Source organism: Hyperoodon ampullatus, assembly GCF_949752795.1.
Source record: "Hyperoodon ampullatus genome assembly, chromosome: 9".
In the NCBI taxonomy this organism is placed as follows: domain Eukaryota; kingdom Metazoa; phylum Chordata; class Mammalia; order Artiodactyla; family Ziphiidae; genus Hyperoodon; species Hyperoodon ampullatus.
The window spans coordinates 15,326,903-15,348,928 of NC_136922.1; the positions used below are offsets into that span (position 1 = coordinate 15,326,903).

The 22,026-nt window shown below is 38.4% G+C and overlaps 1 protein-coding gene across 8 annotated transcripts in view; it reads right to left on the reverse strand.

Annotated features, from left to right (window-relative positions):
* Positions 1–22,026, reverse strand: part of COG5 (component of oligomeric golgi complex 5) — a gene marked incomplete at its 5' end in the record, with an annotated part of 277,186 nt that overhangs the window by 247,124 nt on the left and 8,036 nt on the right. For 7 of the 8 annotated variants that reach the window (XM_079711626.1, XM_079711625.1, XM_079711622.1 and 4 more), the window contains 3 exons: positions 16,350–16,419; positions 16,519–16,573; positions 21,252–21,309. The exons of the other annotated variant lie outside the window; for it this stretch is intronic. In XM_079711626.1, the coding sequence (XP_079567752.1) occupies positions 16,350–16,419; positions 16,519–16,573; positions 21,252–21,309 (183 nt within the window). The remainder of the gene's footprint in view (positions 1–16,349; positions 16,420–16,518; positions 16,574–21,251; positions 21,310–22,026) is intronic. 8 annotated transcript variants of the gene reach the window in all.

A 22,026-nucleotide genomic window follows, 5' to 3' on the forward strand; every position in this document is an offset into this window, starting at 1 on the left:
ATTGATAATTACCTTAAACATGAATGGATTAAATGCTCCAACCAAAAGACACAGGCTTGTTGAATGGATACAAAAACAACACCCATATATATGCTGTCTACAAGAGACCCACTTCAGACCTAGGGACACATACAGACTGAAAGTGAGGGGATGGAAAAAGATATTCCTTGCAAATGGAAATCAAAAGAAAGTGGAGCACCAATACTCTATGAGATAAAATAGACTTTAAAATAAAGAGTGTTACAAGAGACAAGAAAGGACACTACATAATGATCAAGGGATCACTCCAAGAAGAAGATATAACAATTATTAATATATATGCACCCAACACAGGAGCACCCCAATACATAAGGCAACTGCTAACGGCTATAAAAGAGGAAATCGACAGCAACACAATAATAGTGGGGGACTTTAACACCTCACTTACACCAATGGACAGATCATCCAAACAGAAAATTAAAAAGGAAACACAAGCTTTAAATGGCACAATAGACCACATAGATTTAATTGATATTTATAGGACATTGCATCCAAAAACAGCAGATTACACTTTCTTCTCAAGTGTGCACGGAACATTCTCTAGGATAGATCACATGATGGGTCACAAACCAAGCCTCAGTAAATTTAAGAAAACTGAAATCATATCAAGCATCTTTTCTAACCACAATGCTATGAGATTAGAAATCAATTACAGGGGAAAAAATGTAAAAAACACAAACACATGGAGGCTAAACAATACGTTACTAAATAACCAAGAGATCACTGAAGAAATCAAAGAGAAAATAAAAAAATACCTAGAGACAAATGACAATAAGAACACGATGATCCAAAACCTATGGGATGCAGCAAAAGCAGTTCTAAAAGGGAAGTTTACAGCTATACAAGCCTACCTCAAGAAACAAGAAAAACAGGGCTTCCCTGGTGGCACAGTGGTTGAGAGTCCGCCTGCCGATGCAGGGGACACGGGTTCATGCCCCACTCCAGGAAGATCCCACATGCCTCGGAGCGGCTGGGCCCATGAGCCATGTCCGCTGAGCTGGCACGTCCAGAGCCTGTGCTCCACAACGGGAGAGGCCACAACAGTCAGAGGCCCGCGTACCACAAAAAAATAAATAAATAAATAAAAAGAAAAAGAAACAAGAAAAATATCAAATAAACAATCTAACCTTACACCTAAGGGACTAGAGAAAGAAGAACAAACAAAACCCAAACTGAGCTGAAGGAAAGAAATCATAAAGATCAGAGCAGAAATAAATTAAATAGAAACAAAGAAAACAATAGCAAAGATCAATAAAACTAAAAGCTGGTTCTTTGAGAAGATAAACAAAATTGATAAACCATGAGCCAGACTCATCAAGAAAAAGAGGGAGAGGACTCAAATCAATAAAATTAGAAATGAAAAAGGATAAGTTACAACAGACACCACAGAAATAAAAGCATCGTAAGAGACTATTACAAGCAACTCTATGCCAACAAAATGGACAACCTGGAAGAAATGGACAAATTCTTAGAAAGGTATAACCCTCCAAGACTGAACCAGGAAGAACTAGAAAATATGAACAGACCAATCACAAGTAATGAAATTGAAACTGTGATTAAAAATCTTCCAACAAACAAAAGTCCAGGACCAGATGGCTTCACAGGTGAATTCTATCAAACATTTAGAGAAGAGCTAACACCCATCCTTCTCAAACTCTTCCAAAAAACTGCAGAGGAAGGAACACTCCCAAACTCATTCTATGAGGCCACCATCACCCTCATACCAAAACCAGACAAAGATACTACAAAAAAAGAAAATTACAAATCAGTATCACTGATGAATATAGATGCAAAACTCCTCAACAAAATACTAGCAAACAGAATCCAACAACACATTGAAAGGATCATACACCATGATCAAGTGGATTTATCCCAGGGATGCAAGGATTCTTCAATATATGCAAATCAATCAATGTGATACACCATACTAACAAACTGAAGAATAAAAACCACATGATCATCTCAATAGATGCAGAAAAAGCTTTTGACAAAATTCAACACCCATTTATGATAAAACCTCTCCAGAAAGTGGGCATAGAGGGAACCTACCTCAACATAATAAAGGCCATATACGACAAACCCACAGCAAACATCATTCTCGATGGTGAAAAACTAAAAGCATTTCTTCTAAGATCAGGAACAAGACAAGGATGTCCACTCTCACCACTAGTATTCAACATAGTTTTGGAAGTCCTAGCCATGGCAATCAGAGAAGAAAAAGAAATAACAGGAACACAAATTGGAAAAGGAGAAGTAAAACTGTCACTGTTTGCAGATGACATGATACTATACATGAAGAATCCTAAAGATGTCACCAGAAAACTACTAGAGCTAATCAATGAATTTGGTAAAGTTGCAGGATACAAAATTAATGCACAGAAATCTCTTGCATTCCTATACACTAATGATGAAAAGTCTGAAAGAGAAATTAAGGAAACACTCCCATTTACCACTGCAACAAAACGAATAAAATACCTAGGAATAAAAAAAAAATACCTAGGAATATTTCCTACAGGGGGAGACAAAAGACCTGTATGCAGAAAACTATAAGACACTGATGAAAGAAGTTAAAGATGATACCAACAGATGGAGAGATATACTATGTTGTTGCATTGGAAGAATCAATATTGTGAAAATGACTATACTATCCAAAGCAATCTACAGATTCAATGCAATCCCTATCAAATTATCAATGGCATTTTTTACAGGACTAGAACAAAAAAATCTTAAAATTTGTATGGAGACACAAAAGACCCCAAATAGCCAAAGCAGTCTTGAGGGAAAAAAGCAGAGCTGGAGGAATCAGACTCCCTGACTTCAGACTACACTACAAAGCTACAGTCATCAAGACAATATGGTACTGGCACAAAAACAGAAATATAGATCAATGGAACAAGATAGAAAGCCCAGAGATAAAACCACGCAACTATGATCAACTAGTCTATGGCAAAGTAGGCAAGGATATACAATGGAGAAAAGACAGTCTCTTCAATAAGTGGTGCTGGGAAAACTGGACAGCTACATGTAAAAGAATGAAATTAGAACACTCCCTAACATCATACACAAAAATAAACTCAAAATGGATTAATGACCTAAATGTAAGGCCAGACACTATAAAACTCTTAGAGGAAAAATTAGGAAGAACACTCTGACATAAATCACAGCAAGATCTTTTTTGATCCACCTCCTAGAATAATGGAAATAAAAACAAAAATAAACAAATGGGACCTAATGAAACTTAAAAGCTTTTGCACAGCAAAGGAAACCATAAACAAGATGAAAAGACAACCCTCAGAATTTGAGAAAATATTTGCTAATGAATCAACAAAGGATTAATCTCCAAAATATATAAACATTTCATGCAGCTCAATATTAAAAAAACCAACAACCCAATCCAAAAATGGGCAGAAGAGTTAAATAGACATTTCTCCAAAGAAGACATACAGATGGCCAAGAAGCACATCAAAAGCTGCTCAACGTCACTAATTATCAGAGAAATGAAAATCAAAACTACAATGAGGTAACACCTCACACCAGTTAGAATGGGCATCACCAGAAAATCTACAAACAACAAGTGCTGGAGAGGGTGTGGAGAAAAGGGAACCCTCTTGCACTGTTGGTGGGAATGTAAATTGACACAGCCACTATGGAGAACAGTATGGAGGTTCCTTAAAAACTAAAAACAGAACTACCATACGACCCAGCAATCCCACTACTGGGCATATACCCAGAGAAAACCATAATTCAAAAAGACACATACACCCCAATGTTCATTGGAACACTATTTACAATAGCCAGGTCATGGAAGCAACCTAAATGCCCATCGACAGATGAATGGATAAAGAAGACGTGGTACATATATACAATGGGATATTACTCAGCCATAAAAAGGAACGAAATTGGGTCATTTGTTGAGATGTGGATGGATCTAAGGACTGTCATACAGAGTGAAGTAAGTCAGAAAGAGAAAAACAAATATCACATATTAACGCACATATGTGAAACCTAGAAAATGGTACAGATAAACTGGTTTGCAGGGCAGAAGTTGAGACACAGATGTAGAGAACAAACGTATGGACACCAAGGGGGGAAAGTGGCAGGGGGTGGGGTGGTGGTGTGATGTATTGGAAGATTGAGATTGACATGTATACACTGATGTGTATAAAATGGATAATTAATAAGGACCTGCTGCTGTACAATAAATAAAATTAAATTTAAAAAAACACTTCAAATTGAAAAGTTAATACGTGTGTGACTTAAAAAATTAAAAAGTGAGGACTTCCCTGGTGGCGCAGTGGTTGAGAGTCCGCTTGCCGATGCAGAGGACATGGGTTCGTGCCCCGGTCTGGGAAGATCCCACATGCCGCGGAGCGGCTGGGCCCGTGAGCCATGGCCACTGAGCCTGCGCGTCCGGAGCCTGTGCTACGCAACGGGAGAGGCCCGCGTACCGCAAAAAAAAAAAAAAAATTAAAAAAATTAAAAAGTGAAATGATAAAAAGTGCAAAAAATTAAAAAGATTAAAAAACTTATATGTAGGTACGTGAATTATACCTCAATAAAGCTGTTATATTTTTGAAAACATATGATTAAAAGTGTTAAAAACTTATAAGATTTGAAAGTTTAAAAACTCATTTTCTTATATAATGTTGAAGTTTAAAAAATTTAAATATTCTATGTAAGGGATAATAAGCTCTTAAAAATTTCTTTCTGAAAAACTCTGAGGCAGTTCATAAGCAAACAATGTTACTAAAAAGAGCTAAGATAGAGATGATTCTTGGGGTGATAATTAAATTCAACTCCTGTATTCATGTATATAAATGAAGTCAGAAGCTTCTGCTCAAAGAAAGAAAAGGCTTTCTGCAAAGAGTGAAATGGGGATAAAAAGCAAAAGAAATTAAATGTAGAACTACTTTCTTCTAATTGAGGATACAATCATAGGGATTTTACGTTCAAGGCAAAAACAACTTCATAGCTATTTCTTTCTTGCTTTCTTATACAACATGCATTTAAATGAATTAAGATCTCAAAGAATAAAAAGATTAAACAGAAACATTAAAGTTTCCCCAAAGTTTAAAATGGAAATGTCTGGTCAAAGTGAACAGAATAAAAATGGTTAAAACATAAATAAACTTCCAAAGAGCCCTTAGACTTCAAAGCAGTTTGAATGGCAACAAATTTCTAAGATGAACTTCCTTCCTAAAGGTAAGACTGCATATAAGTCAATTCAGGAAAAATTAAATACTGGAAATAAAGATATCAAAATGTACCTAGACATTTTTCTTTTTCTTTTCTCTCCCTTCCTTTATAATAATTTGACCAAAGTTATTCAACTTAGTTGCCCCTATACAGTAGTGTAATACTTTTTACAATAAAAGTATAGAAAATTAGGGCTAATATTAGGGCTAAAATTAATAATATTTAACAACAATAATATATATAAAAAGTGTTTATCTTAAACACAAACAATCCTGACCTCTCACGCTTACATAACCATAAAAAATAAAAGCATTCACAAAAGAAACTATCACAGCTTCATAGAATCGCAGCATTATAGAGCTGGAAGAGAATTCACACAGATCCAGTCCAAACTTTCACTGTAAAAAGATACTAAACCACCATGACCTCAACAACAAAAATGGTAATTATGTAAAGTGAAATATGTGTTACTAACCTCCTTGTGGTAATCATTTCACAGTATATACATGTACCGAATTATCACATTATACATCTTAAATGTACATGTTATACGTCAATTATATCTCAAAGCTGGAAAAAAAGATAACTAAAGTTTGTTCATGACCATGCAGCTAGAGGGGTGAAGAGTGAAGTCAGGTCTCATAACTCCTAGTCCAGTGCTTTCATCTATGCTTCATCAACCTGGATTTGATTTTAATTTTTCTACCTACAAGCAAGTTTCTGAAAAACAGGAACTGTATTTTCTACTTTTTTACGAATCAAAAGCACAGAATACTAAATTTAGAGAAAGAAATTCTGTTTTATCTTAACACTGCTGCATAATGGCTATATGAACTTCAGCAAGTAACTCTTAGAAACTCAGTTTACTCACCCATAACGGGATGAAATATGTAACTTCTAAACATAATTACTGAATTAGAATACTTGAAAATTTTCATACATTTTAAAGGCCCACATACACATGAAAAAAAATTTTTTATCCTGAATACATACCTAGCTAGGTGGTAAAAATAAATAAGATTCTTAAAACTTACTGTCAAAAGATTGTAGTAAACAAAGGCGAAAAAAAGAAGTTCATGATTCTGACATGTTTAAGATCTGGAGTTGAACGCAAAGAAGTGAACTTAAATTAAATGTTTAATTTAACAAATTAAATTTTAATTTATTGCTTAAAATTAAGCAATAATCTATAATCAAAACATCGTGTGAAGCACATGAAGACTAATACTCCTGAACAGTTCTGCTAATAAAAACACTCCTATGTCTTCATATACAAAAATATTTTAAAGTTTACTAAACTAAAAGTTAATTTCCATCTATGTCCAAAAGACTAAAATGTTTTATAAAATTTCATTTTATTAGAGAGAAGTCTGTAAAGAAGATATAAGCAGCATAATCACTTTTCTTAGTTAATACCATCCTTATATATTAGTCTATTCTTTTGTAAGAAAAAAGAATTCCAGGGGCTTCCCTGGTGGTGCAGTCGTTGAGAATCTGCCTGCCAATGCAGGGGACACAGGTTCGAGCCCTGGTCTGGGAAGATCCCACATGCCGTGGAGCACCTGGGCCCATGAGCCACAACTACTGAGCCTGCACGTCTGGAGCTTGTGCTCCGCAACAAGAGAGGCCGCGACAGTGAGAGGCCCAAGCACCATGATGAAGAGTGGCCCCTGCTTGCCGCAACTAGAGAAAGCCCTCGCACAGAAATGAAGACCCAACACAGCCAAAAATAAATTAATTAATTAATTTTAAAAATAATAATAAAAAAAGTCAAAATACTGCAAAAAAAAAAAAAAAGAAGTCCAGTTAACTTAAGGCCATGATTTTTAGTACAAAATGAAAATGTTATTCTCATAAGTAATATTTAAATCCCAACTTAACTATGGAAGTAATGTTTTAATGTATATTTTAGCATAAAAGTAAAACATTAGCTCCAACACTCTGAGCAGCACTTGCAGTGCCCACACCCTTTCTTCAGGAAAGTAGCTTGGGCAGCTCCTTATATGTGGTTCATGGTATTTCAGGTCATATGACCTTGTGACCTTAGCCACAGCTGACTAGATCAGGGAAACAATGCCAGCTCAATGCTATGCCACAAAGTCTATCACCAGTGACCTATGACACTGTCTCGCACAAGAACTGCCCAAAACTGTTACAAACAGACACTGTTCTCTTTAGGAAAGTGGGTGTACAGGATAGAGCAGAAGCCTTGAGACAAAAAAAGCAAGAGTGAAACAAGGAGCAAGTGAAAAGGAGAATGAGGGTTAATCCATAGTGGCAGTTAAGAAAAAGTAGCAGACAGAGATGCAGGACCTGAGTTAAAGGAAAGGGTGATTGTTAGGATATTATTGTAGGCCGAGCCATATTCCACTGTCCCACGGTACTTCTTTGACTGTTAAGACAGGTTTCTATGTATCCTCACTGCTCCACATACCCTTAAGTGGTTATCTCTGAAATAACCTGTATCTCTCATCCTTCTGAAAAAGACTGACATTCAAACTCTTCTCACATGCTATAATTCTCAGATTATTATAGGAGACATTTATAAGTCCATTAAAAAAAAATTTAGGGCTTCCCTGGTGGCGCAGTGGTTGAGAGTCCACCTGCGGATGCAGGGGACACGGGTTCATGACCCGGTCCGGGAAGATCCCACATGCCACAGAGTGGCTGGGCCCGTGAGCCATGGCCGCTGAGCCTGTGCATCCGGAGCCTGTGCTCCGCAACGGGAGAGGCCACAACAGTGAGAGGCCCGCGTACCGCAAAAAAAAAAAAATTTTAGTGTTATATATGTTGAGTCACATATGCTACATATTTTTTAAAAACATTACAACTAAGGCACAGACCAAGGATTAACTCATTTCTTAAGCATTTAATATGGTACATAACACTACACTAAGGCTAGACATTGAAATATTAAAATATTATCATAGCCTTCAAGGAGCTTAGTCTTATAGGAGAGTATGAGGAAGGGAAAAACTATGTAGAAAGTATTATAATGGAAACATCTACAGGATATTAAAGAAATGAAAAAATTAAAAAATAAACATTCTGGGACTTCCCGGGCAGTCCAGTGGTTAAAACTCCACGCTTCCCATGCAGGGGGCGCGTGTTTGACCCATGGTCGGGGAACTAAGATCCCACATGCTGCACAGTGCAGCCAAAAAAAATAAAATAAAATAAAGTAAAATAAGTAAATATTCTGCTCTGTCAGAAGGGCAGGAGAGGACTTCACAGAAGAGTTGACTAGAATCTGCTGAGTGACTCGAACATTCTGAGTTAGGGAAAAAAATGTGCAAAGGAATGAATGTGAGAATCTCCAGCACACTTAGGAACAGTAAGTAGTTCAGTGTGATTAGTATCCAGAATAAATTTTTTTAGAATGACAAAAGGTAAAGTTGATAAAAAGCAAGTAGAGGCAATAACATGAAGGGACTTACATGCCACATTTAGGACTTAAGACTTCATTCTCTTTTGTGTTAAGGAAGTACTGAATAATTTTATCGGGGGAAAAAATAATCTGATGTTTATTTTATAACAAAGAGAAGACACATAAGTTTCTTATTTTCAATAATGGCAGACTAGGACTTCCCTGGTGGTGCAGTGGTTAAGAATCCGCCTGCCAATGCAGGTGACATGGGTTTGAGCCCTGGTCCGGAAGGATCCCACATGTAACGGAGCCCGTGCGCCACAACTAATGAGCCTGTGGTCTAGAGCCTGTGAGCCCCAACTACTGAGCCTGCGTGCCACAACTACTGAGGCCCGCGCGCCTGCAGCCCGTGCTCCACAACAAGAGAAGCCACCACAACGACATGCCCACACACTGTAATGAAGAGTAGCCCCCGCTTGCCACAACTAGAGAAAGCCCACGTGCAGCAATGAAGACCCAATGCAGCCAAAAAATTAATTAATTAATAATAATAATAAAATAATGGCAGACTATATTTTTAGCTTACCATTAAGAACTAAAACTGTTGTATAAAATGTAAGATGTCTCAAAAGCATCCAAGAAATGAGAGTATGGATACAAACACCAAGCCAAAAGTAAAGCACAGTGAACCCAAAGAGAAAAGAAGCAAATCCACTTGTAATCTGAGATCACTTGCTAGTCCTGGAAAACTAGATCCTACATTTTGATAGCCTCCGAGACAAAGTGGAGGAGGAGAGTTAAAATTGATTAAACTTAATGTTGTTCTTGGACTGGTAGTGATTTCTGCTGCCATAGAAAAACAAAATAGATCCTCTCTGAAGGACTCAAATATTCTAAAAAATAACTTTTCAAATAAAATGTCCAACACTCAGCAAAAAATAACCAGGCACCCAGGAAAACTGTACTCCATTAGATAGAACCAGCAAGCACCACCAAGATAAACATACCCACAAAGACTACAGATACTATACCTACCAGAGTAAGGCAACAGAATACTTCAGCAGAATATATTCAAAGAAATCAAAGTCAGGGAACAAGAAATAGGTGATACAGCACTTTAGGAAAAGAAACAAAGAACTTCTAAAAATAAAACATACGATAACCAAAACTTAGCAAAATAATAATAGACTATTTTGACCACAGGAAGTGGTTAGGAATAAATTAATGAAGTAGATAACCAATCAGAAAAAACTCCAGAGAACAGCAAGGAAAGGAAAAAAAATGTTAAGTAAGGAAAAGAGGGTGACTTAGATGATAAAGAGAAAGTTGAGTGTGCATTTAATCAGAATCGAAGACAAAGGAGAGAGAGAACGATACATACTTGAAGAAAGCACGGCTCAGAAATGATGAAAGAGATAAACTCACAGATGGAAGAAGAAAAACAAATTGCACATGAAATGAATAAAAAGAAACCATTCTGAAACTGAAGGAAATCAAAGAGAAAAACAAATATCATATGCTAACACATATATATGGAATCTAAAAAAAAGAAAAGAAAATGGTTCTGGGGCTTCCCTGGTGGCGCAGTGGTTGAGAGTCCGCCTGCCGAAGCAGGGGACACGGGTTCGTGCCCCGGTCCGGGAAGATCCCACGTGCCACGGAGCGGCTGGGCCCGTGAGCCATGGCCGCTGAGCCTGCGCATCTGGAGCCTGTGCTCCGCAACGGGAGAGGCCACAACAGTGATAGGCCCACGTACCGCAAAAAAAAAAAAAAAAAAAAAAATGGTTCTGAAGAACCTAGGGGCAGTACAGGAATAAAGATGCAGACATAGACAACGGACTTGAGGACACAGTGAGGGGGAAGGGTGAGCTAAGACGAAGTAAGAGAGTGGCATGGACATATATACACTACCAAACGTAAAATAGATAGCTAGTGGAAAGCAGCCGCATGGCACAGGGAGATCAGCTCCGTGCTTTGTGGCCACCTAGAGGGGTGGGATAGGAAGGGTGGGAGGGAGACGCAAGAGGGAGGGTATATGGGGATATATGTATACGTATAGCTGATTCACTCTGTTATACAGCAGCAACTAACACAACAATGTAAAGCAATTATACTCCAATAAAGATGTTAAAATAAATAAATGAATAAATAATTTTTAAAAAAGAAAGCAGAGGAAACCTGCAGATTACCTTCAAAAGACCAGGTCAAAATGACAGCTTCTCAACAACTAAATTGGAAGCCAGAACACAATATGCCAAGTATAGAAAGGAAGGGAGGGAGAGAGGGAATAGACAACTCATTTTAAAAATGAGCAAGATATGAATAGACTTTTCTCCAGAGAATATATACAAATGGCCAATAGGCACAATAAAAGATGCTCGGTATCATTAGTCATTGGGGAAATTCATATCAAAACAACAATGAGATAGTACTTCATAACCAATAGGATGGCTATATTAAAAAGAGAAGAAGTCTTGGCGAGAAAAGAAATTGAAACCCTCATATACAGCTGATAGGAATGTAAAATGGTACAGCTGCTTTGGAAAACAGTTTGGCACTCCTCAAAAAGTTTTTTCCAGCTTTGTTGAAATATAATTGACATAGAACATTGTTTAAGGTGTTCGTATATTGATTTGATACATCAAAATAAACACAGAGTTAGCATATGACCTAGCGTATATATTCTCAGGTATATACCCAAGATAACCGAAAAAAACACGTCACACAAAAACTTGTACACAAATGTTCATAACAGTTTTTATTCATAATAGCCAATAAGTGGAAACAAGTATCTATCAACTGATAGGCAAGCAAAATAAATGGATAAACAAAAACGTGTATATCCGTACAATGGAATATTATTTGGTCATAAAAAGGAATGAAGTACTGACACATGCTATAACATGGATAAACCTTGAAAACATTATGCTAAGTGAAAGAAGCCAGACAAAATAATGCCACACAATGTATGATGCATTTATATGAAATATCCAGCATAGGCAAATCCATAGACAGACAGCAGATTAGAAAGCTGGGGAGGGGCGGGGGGAAGAGGGTAGGAGGAGTGATTACTACTGAGCGTAAGGTTTCTTTCGGGAGTCATGAAAATGTTTTGGCATTAGACAGCGGTGATGATTGCACAACCCTGTGAATATAGTAAAAACCACTCAGTTAACACTTAAACGTGTACTTTAAAGTGGTGAATTTTATAGTATGTGACTTACAATTCAATGTTTATTTGATGAAGGCAATTTCTACTTCTAACAATGATGGAATAATAGGGCAGAATTTACCCTCCCATCTTAAACAACTAGAAAACTGAACAAAATACATGAAATAAAACTTTCAGACAACAGGTACTGAAAAATAGCACAGGAGAAAGAAAATAAAGAAAATGAGCTTAACAACTGTCCCAATTTACTGCCGGAAGACAATTTTCTAGCTGAAGCGAAGCAAACGCAAACAGAACATGACAGTCTCTCTGAAGTGTGGAAACAGATCGGATTTCAGGAAAGGCAAAAGGAGCTAGAGTTTATGGGCAGAGAACTGGCCAGGAAGGAGAGGCTGGGGAGATGTGCAGAAAGATAGCCTCAAGTCTCTGGCTAAGTGCCAATCTGTGCATGTGTAAGAGGAAACACAAGGAAAGAAACACTGAAACAATGCACAGAGCTCATAGTATAAAGACCTAGTAGTAATCATGGCTAAACTATCCCTAGGCTAAAGGATGCTCTGAACCTGCACTAACAAAGATTTAAAACCAATCTGTGGGGACTTCCCTGGTGGTCCAGTGGTTAAGAATCCTCCTTCCAATGCAGGGGATGTGAGTTCGATCCCTGGTCAGGGAACTAAGATCCCACATGCCATGGGGCAACTAAGCCCGCGCGCCACAACTAGAGAGCCCACGTGCCGCAACTACTGAGCCCGTGCACCACAACTAGAGAGACGCCCGCACACCGCAACAGAAGGTCCCTCATGCTGCAGCAAAGATTCCACGTGCCGCAAAGATCCTGAAAGCCGCAACTAAGACCTGATATAGCTAAATAAATAAATAAATAAATAAATAAATAAATATTTAAAACCAATCCTCAAAAAGATCAGACTAATTTCAAGTAAGTTAACTGTGAACAAGAATAAAGCCCAACATCATTTCAAGGAAATTTTTAAAAATCCAGACCCCCGAACACAAAACACACCTTTCCAGTATAAAATCAAAAATTACCAAGCATGAAAAGAAGCATAAAAATAACACCCGTAACAAGAAGAAAGGTCAATTGAGAAAAACTGACCCAGAAATAGCAAAGATTCAAATACTAAAACATCTATTACAGCTGGGGTCCCCAGTCCCCAGGCCACGGACCGGTACCAGTCTGTGGCCTGTTAGGAACCGGGCCGCACAGCAGGAGGTGAGCGGCGGGTGAGTGAGCGAAGCTTCATCTGTATTTACAACCACTCCCCATTGCTCGCACTGCCACCTGAGCTCCGCCTCCTGTCAGATCAGTGGCAGCATTAGATTCTCATAGGAGCGCAAACCCTGCTGTGAACTGCGCATGTGAGGGATCTAGGTTGCTCGCTCCTTATGAGAATCTAGTGCCTGATGACCTGAGGTAGAGCTGACGCAGTGATGCTAGCGCTGGGGAGCAGCTGCAAATACAGATTATCGTTAGCAGAGAGGTGTGACTGCACAGAGACCATGATAAATCAATTGTTTGCAGACTCATATCAAAGCCCTATCAGGGAGTGGAAAGTGACAGGTAAGCTGCATGTGGTGGCAGGCTTTACAGTGGCAAGTGAGTTGATGTACTTCACTTGTACAACTGCATGTGGTGGCAGGCTTTAAGTCAGAAACTGACACTTATTTCAGTCTGCATGTGGCCTGCCCACTTCTGTCCGCACGTCTTTCCTGCACTGTGCACTTGTCTCAGTCACAGTTTGGGTAAGCCGGCCAGCTAACCCTCGCCAAAATGAGTAAAAAACAAACGTCGCTGGAGAGCTTCTTTGAAAAGGGGGGAAAGACACAATGATGAGACAGCAGAAGACTCTAAGACTGCCAACAAAAAGAAAGCTGCATTTAAAAGAAAATACCAAGAGTCCTACTTAAATTACGGGTTCATTGCCACAGGTGATTCACATTCTCCAAGCCCGCTCTGTATAACATGTGGCAACTAGCTATCTGAGGAAGACATGAAACCCTCAGAACTGTTTTGCCACATGGAGACCAAGCACCCTGCATTAAAAGACAAGCCTTTGGAGTTTTTCAAAAGAAAAAAATGTGAACACGAAGAACAGAAGCAATTACTGAAGGCCACCACTTCATCAAATGTGTCTGCACTGAGAGCATCATGCTTAGTGCCTAACTTGCTAAAGCTAAGAAGCCCTTTACTGGGCTTCCCTGGCGGTCCAGTGGTAAAGAATCCACCTTACAATGCACGGGACACGGGTTCGATCCCTGGTCAGGGAACTGAGATCCCATATGCTGCAGGGCAACTAAGCCCGCACACTGTAACTATTGAGCTTGTGCGCCTCAACTAGAGAGCCTATGTACCGCAAACTACAGAGCCCACACGCCCTGGAGCCTGCGCGCCACAGCTAGAGAATAGAAAACCCGCACACCACAACTAGAGAGAAACCTGTGCATCGTACCAAAGAGCCTGCGCGCTGTAATGAAAGATCCCGCGTACCTCAATGAAGATCCTGCGTGCCACAACTAAGACCCGACGCAGCCAAAAATAAACTAACTAAATAAATAGATAATAAATAAATCTTTAAGAAAAAGCCCTTTACCATTGGTGAAGAGTTGAGCCTGCCTGCTGCTAAGGACATCTGTCATGAACACTTAGGAGAGGCTGCAGTTCAAAACGTGGCACGTGTTCCTCTTTTGGCTAGCACCATAACTAGACGAATTGATGAAATAGCAGAGGATACTGAGGCACAATTGTTAGAGAGGATTAATGAGTCACCATGGTACGCAATCCAGGTTGACAAGTCTACTGATGTTGACAAGGCAACAATGCTTGTTTTTGTGCGATATATCTTTCAGGAGGATGTGCATGAGGATATGTTATGTGCACTTTTGTTGCCAACCAACACGATAGCTGCAGAACTCTTCAAGTCTTTGAATGATTACATATCAGGGAAAGTGAATTGGTCATTTTGTGTCGATATATGCACGCACGGAGCGGCTGCCATGACTGGACGGCTTTCTGGTTTCACTACTCGGGTCAAAGAGGTTGCTTCTGAATGTGAGTCTACACACTGTGTCATCCATAGGGAAATTCTGGCTAGCTGAAAAACGTCACCTGAAGTTAACGTTTTGCAGGATGTGATTAAAATTATCAACCATATTAAAATACATGCCCTTAACTCACATCTGTCCACACAGCTCTGTGAAGAAATGGACGCAGAGCACACACGTCTTCTCTTATACACAGAAGTGAGATGGCTTTCTAAAGGTAGATCACTGGCCAGAGTTTTTGAGTTATGAGAGCCACTCCAGAGATTTCTTTTAGAAAAACAGTCACCACTGGCAGCACATTTCAGTGCCACAGAATGGGGTCGAAAAACTTGCTTACTTGTGTGACATATTCCACCTGCTCAGCGACCTCAATCTGTCACTTCAGGGGAGAACAACCACTGTGTTCAAGTTGGCAGATAAAATGGCTGCATTCAAAGCCAAACTGGAATTATGAGGGCAATGAGTGAACACTAGGATTTTTGACATGTTTCAAATATTAGCAGAGATTTTGAAAGAGGCTGAGCCAGGGACTTCTTTCTCCCAGCTGGTGCATGATCACCCATCTCAGCTTTCAAAAGAGTCTGAGCATTACTTCCCAGCCACAAAAGACCCCCGAACTGGGAAGGAATGGATCTGCGACCCATTTGTGAATAAGCCCGGTGAATCACCTTTGTCCATGCTAGAAGAGGATCAACTGCTTGAGATCGTAAATGGCGGTGGCCTTAAAAGTATGTTTGAGACAACTTCAAATCTCCATACGTTCTGGATTAAAGTCAAGGCGGGATATCCTGAGATTGCCACAAAAGCACTGAAAAGCCTGCTTCCGTTTTCAACATCCTATCTTTGTGAAGCAGGGTTTTCTGCAGTGACAGCAACCAAAACGAGATTACGGAGTAGATTGGACCTAAGCAACACACTTCAGGTGTCAATGTCTCCCATCACCTCCAGAAGGGACCATCTAGTTGCAGGAAAACAAGCTCAGGGCTCCCACGGATCCTGCATTATGGTGAGTTGTATAATCATTTCATTATATAGTACAATGTAACAATAGCAGAAATAAAGTGCACAATAAACGTAATGCTCTTGAACCATGTGAAACCATCCCCCCACCCACCTCCCTGGTCCGCAGAAAAACTGTCTTCCATGAAACCGGTCCCTGGCGCCAAAAAGGTTGGGGACCGCTGTAGTACAGAAGTTATAGGTTTGGGTTCCTTACATTGGATCATAGCAAACTGTAAGGATAAAAGGTTTCTTCCTGTGCTCTATTAAGAGAAATAATTCTGAATTCTAAAAAGTTAGTAATACACTGAAATAATAAGAGTGAAAATAATTCACTTGAATAGTAGTTTAGATTTTTATTTTTTAAACTGGATATCTTCTTTTAAAGCTCTTTAGTATTTTTCCCGTTTTCTCTCATATTCTCTTACTTCCTCAGAATTCATTGTCTTGAAATTTGCTCGCTTATAAAGACAAAATGAAGTAAAAGTACAAAGAAATGACAAAGTGAGGACCTACCTGAAGTCTTGCTAGTTGAGCAGTACGGGCTACTATTTTATTGTATGGCTCAACAATTTTTGCTTTCATCCTAAAGGAAAAACAGAAAGAGGAGTGACAAAATCATCTTCAAAATATCAATGGGTAAAAATCTTTCCATTTCATTTATTTACAAAATGAACAACAGTACCTATCAACAGCTCCCTGTAAAGCCCCAATTCTTGTCTGCATCATCTGAAGGACACCTAGGAAAACATAACAGCTTACATTACTTTACAAATTTATGAGGGTTCAAATTGGCTAAAAAGTTAAAAGAAAAAAATAGAGAAATTTTTCCATTTTTTTCTGCCGTCATCATAATCCAACCAATATCTTTTACCTAGACTACTGCAAAAACTTCTAACTAGTCTTCCCCGTCCCAACCTTGCTCCACTAAAGAAGTCTGACAAGGAATGGGGAGTGACTGCTTAATGGGTACAGGGTTTCCATTTGAGGTGATGAAAAAGTTCTGGAACTGGATAGTGATGGTTGCACAACACTGTAAATGTAATTAATAGCACTAAGTTATATAGTTTAAAATGGTTAAAGTGGTAAATTTCATGTTAATGTGTATTGTACTACAATTACAAAAAAAGAAGCATGGGACCTCCCTGGTGGCGCAGTGGTTAAGAATCCACCTGCCAATGCAGGGGACACGGGTTCAAGCCCTGGTCCAGGAAGATCCCACATGCTGCAGAGAAACTAAGCCCATGTGCCACAACTACTGAGCCTGCACTCTAGAGCCCACGAGCTGCAACTACTGAGCCCGTGAGCCACAACTACTGAAGCCCGCACGCCTAGAGCCCCTGCTCCATAAGAAGAGAAGCCACCACAGTGAGAAGCCCATGCACCGTAATGAAGAGTAGCCCCTGCTCGCCTCAACTAGAGAAAGCCCACGCCCAGCAATGAAAACCAAACACAGCCAAAAAATAAATAAAGAAATTTATTTTAAAAATTATATTTAAAAAAAAGCCTGAGTGATCTTTGGAAGTGCAAATTATAACACTCATCTGCTAAAACCCTTCCCCAGTCTCCCCTTTGCTCCTATGTTAAAACTAAAGTCCACGGCTTGGTCTACAAGGCCCTGAATGATCTGGAAATGAGGTACTCTCCTCCTGGTATACTCTCTCTAACCCCCAATGCTAGATAAATAATAAATATGGAGAGCAAGTATATTATTGCCTTTACTCTCTACTTACATAACATGATGAAGAACTGTTTATAAAATTGTAAAATTATTTTCAGGAAGACAGATCTGAAATTTTACTTTTTTATATGCCTAAAAATGGGCTTTCTAATATTACAGAATTAATTATTTTGAACTATATTCTTTAAAACTCAGTTTCTATATTCAACTGGCATAGCTGTAGTTTTGAAACATAGCATTCTAAATAAATTTAAGTATAGAATGTTGTCATATTAGATGAAGTAATTTCAGAATTAATTAATACTCCTATCTGCATACAAATGTTTTAATATGGCTCAGTCCAATAGAATCCTTTCTGAACCCAAGGATTTCTGCCGGTATTATGGTTCACTGACCTTAAACCTCCAAGAATGAACTGGCTTTCCTTGTTATCATCACTTCCTCACATCTTATTCTCTCCACAACCCACTCGCAACACCTTTCACACATATGCCACCAAAACAGATCTTGTCAACGTCACCAGAAATCTCCAAGGTGCTGAATTCTATTGTCAGTTCTCTCTTGATCCTGTTCTAACTCTCAGAAATGCACTACACGTTGAACCACTCCCTCCCTAAAACATTTTTTTCTCTAGGCTTCCAAGGCATCACCCTCGTGGGCTCCCTCTGATGGCATGAGTTGCTCCCACGCCTTCTCTGTTAGATCTCTACATGCTGGAGTACTCCAAGATTTGATCCTCAGCCATCTTCTCTTCTCCATCTAAAATCTCTCTTAGGGATTTCATTCAATCCCAATGTTTTAAACACTATCTGTTCAATAAAATACTGATTTTCTATACACACATATGTACATACATCTATATAGATTTTCTTTATACCTGCCTATCGATACACACACCCACACCCACACACACAAATCTCTAGCCCTGAACTTTCTTATGACAAATTTAAGACACCCAAGATAACGTCTGCCCCACCATGATCCTCTCCAGTGTGACGCATCTCAGTTACTCATCTATCCAATTTTTCAGACTAAAATCTTAGGAATCACTGTTGGTGACTTTTTTCCCTCAGACCTTTCATTTCCCATCAACAAATCCTATCAGCTCTACCCCCATTCTATCCCATTCACTTCTCTCTCTTTACATCCACCACTAATTCAAGGCACCATCAATGTCTACTACTCTAATAGCTTCTAAATTGGTACCCCAGATTCTACTCTTGCCTTCCTATAGAGCCACCAGAGGAAACTTTTTAGAGCATTAATCACATCTCTAATTAAAACCCTCCAATTGTTTACCATTGCATTTAGAATGAAAATCAAAATTCCTTCCCAAGGACCTCATCTACAATTCTTTCCCTCGTTCACTAAACTCTAGTCATACTAGCCTTTTCTTTCTGCCCTTCAAACATGCCACGCTAATTCCATTTATTGGTCCCTCAGCTTACCACACTCTCCTCCCCGGATAGTCATGTGGTAGCTCTTTCTCATCATTCAGATCTCAGTTCAAATGTCATCTTCTCAGAGAAGCATCTCCTGCCCATCCTAGCTAGTAAGGAACTCCCATTCTTCTACCTCATCAACTATTTTATTTTCTTTTAGGACTGAAGTTCCCTACTTACACATTTTTTTTTTGGTCTAATTCCCTACCTAGAACATAAATATCATGAGAACAGTGACTCTATTGTTCACAGGTGCCTGGTATCTAACAAGTTCTCAATTACTATTTGACTGAGTGAGCAAATAAATGAAGAAATTAGGCTATGTCTTTTTAATAAAATAGGCTTAATTAAATATACCTCCAAACTCCATAAGGACAGGGACTCTGTATATTGTTACAGCTGCCTGGAATCTAACAAATTCTCAATTAAAATTTAAATGCATAAATAAACAAAAAATGAAGAGAGAGTAAATTTTAATAAACTAGGCTAAATAAATATATCTCCAAATGAATTATATGGCCAAAATTTTAAATATATAGGAGAAAAAGCGGATTAAGTAGAAGTTGGGGTAATACTCATTTTCAAATACATAACACATATCTCAAAAAGTTTAATAAATGATTAGAAATACACATCATGCTAAAATGAATACTAATTGATTCATACTTTGACTTATGTTCAAATAATCTGGAGAATATTCTTAGATTATCATAGGAATTCAGAGAAGTCAGCCTTTGTACTGTACACAGTCACCCAATGGATAGTCATTCTAACTTAGTCTAACAGCATATTTTAAATGTTCTAACCACTGAAAAGCACTCTGGGGAAAATCAGCACACTATAGAAATAAACACACATAGGGAATTCCCTGGCAGTCCAGTAGTTAGGACTCGGCACTTTCATTGTGGTGGCCCAGGTTCAATCCCTGGTTGGGGGACTAAGATCCTGCAAGCCATGTGGTGTGGCCAATTTAAAAAAAAGAAAAAGAAAACCACAATGAGAAGTATTTCTGTTGTGATGATTCATCTACACCTATATACACTCAAAATCAACGTACTACCGTGACATCCCTATGGGTTTCTATAAAGGAAAAAAACCTTTATTCATTTGTTTACAGAAATTACCATTAAAAACAAGGTATTATTTACTTGCTTCCAGAAACATATAAAAATATTATAAGATTAAAGAAAATTAATTTTCCATAGTAAGTCAGTACATAGAGCCTCTTAATTTTCCCATGAACATAGTCTGATATCTATCCTAAATATTCAAATAACGAATTGTTATCTCCAAAATACTATGTTCTTCATCAGGATGCCTTAGAAACAGTGCACATGCTGAAAATAACATCTTTGAGTGCACATAAGAAATACTAGAGGAAGCATTAAAGAATATTGCATCACAGAAAGCAATATCCTTCTTCCTTAAGAATTTCATCAACATAGGGAAAAATCACTTAGCTTTCTTTTAATGTGCAATGATTAATAGTAATCACAACACAAGTGATAATGGAAAATACAATATTAACATTTCATATTTATGAGATGCAGTTTAATTTAATAGAGAATGACAAATTCATAAAAGATATAGTCAAACAAAAATAAGAGAGTTCATAATAAAAATCCAATGTATTACTATTCTACTATACTTTCATTTTTGAAAAGCATTTCAAAGAAATAGGAAAGAATTCAAGCCTATTTCCACTACTTTAGTGGAGTTGATTTTGTTTTTGTTTCTCTTTTTTTTTTGGCCACGCCACGCGGCTTGCTGGATCCTAGTTCCCCAACCAGGGATTGAACGTGCGTCCATAGCAGTCAAAGTGCGGAGTCCTAACCACTGTAACCACTGGAATTCCCCTGCTTATTTGTTTTAATTAACTAACAGTTATAAAAGCACTAAATATGTGCCAGGAATTGTTCCAAGTATTTTGTTAACTCATTTAATCCTCTAAATAACATATTAGTACATATTAATCCTTTATAGATAAAACTGAGGCACAGAAAGTTTAAGTAAGTTCTCCAAAGTCACACTTCTAGTAGGTGGGAAAAGGATTTAAACCCAGAGAGTTTAGCTCAGGGGTCAGCAAAGTTTTATTAAAGTTTTGTTGGAACACAGCCACACACATTCGTTTCCATATTACCTGGCTGCTTTCACCCTGTAACAGCAGTTTAGTAGTTGCAACAGAGACGGTATGGCCTGCAAAGTCTAAACTATTTACTTTCTGACCCTTCACAGGAGAAGTTTCCAAGCCCAGGGCTAGCTCTGTACAATGTATAATAGTTAATGGAAATATACCTTCCAAAGACTCAATCCCAGTTGCTTGTGCCAATAAATCCTCATGTCTTGCAACGACCTGAAAATCAAGAAGGAATAATCAGCACTGCAAGTATTAAGTATTTTAATTTATAACCACCAAGTAGAATTGAAGGGCTCTCTCTTTATGGAAAGTGGGAAAATGCTAATACAAAAAATACAGGTTATAAAGGTGTGTTTGAGCTGAATGACTGGTGGGAGCACAAACACGCTATATAGCTCAACACAGAGCCAAAGATGTCTTTTCATTAGCCCCGTGGTTTCCTAGGGGGATGTGCAGGAGGAGTTGTGCCCAAACTGAAAAACAAAAACCAGCTAATTCTTGCCATGCTAATTACTACACGCTTTCCTTTTAAAGAGTGTTTTCAAACATCAGGTTCTTTTAGTTCTTGCATTTAATTCAGCATCATCAAGACCGCATTCTAATTTGGAAAGATAAAGCAGAGTCAGCACCTCCCTAAACATCTCTCTGCTTCCAGCTTCCTAATGTCACAGCAAATCCTCTTCCCTGCAGAAGACTGGTATTTTTAAGAAAATTAGGGCAGTGTGAATACTCATATCAAAAAAAAAAAAACCCATAAAAGTTAAGAGTTAAAGGCTACACACAAGAGAGTCCTAGAAACACCAAGAAATCAAGCAAATCTTTAGAACAATGCAGGAATCCTTATTATTTTGTACCTTTTATTACAATGAATAAGAAGTTTCATGTCTAGTCTGTAAACTGAAGCTCCTAATCAGCAAAGATTCATTCAATGGA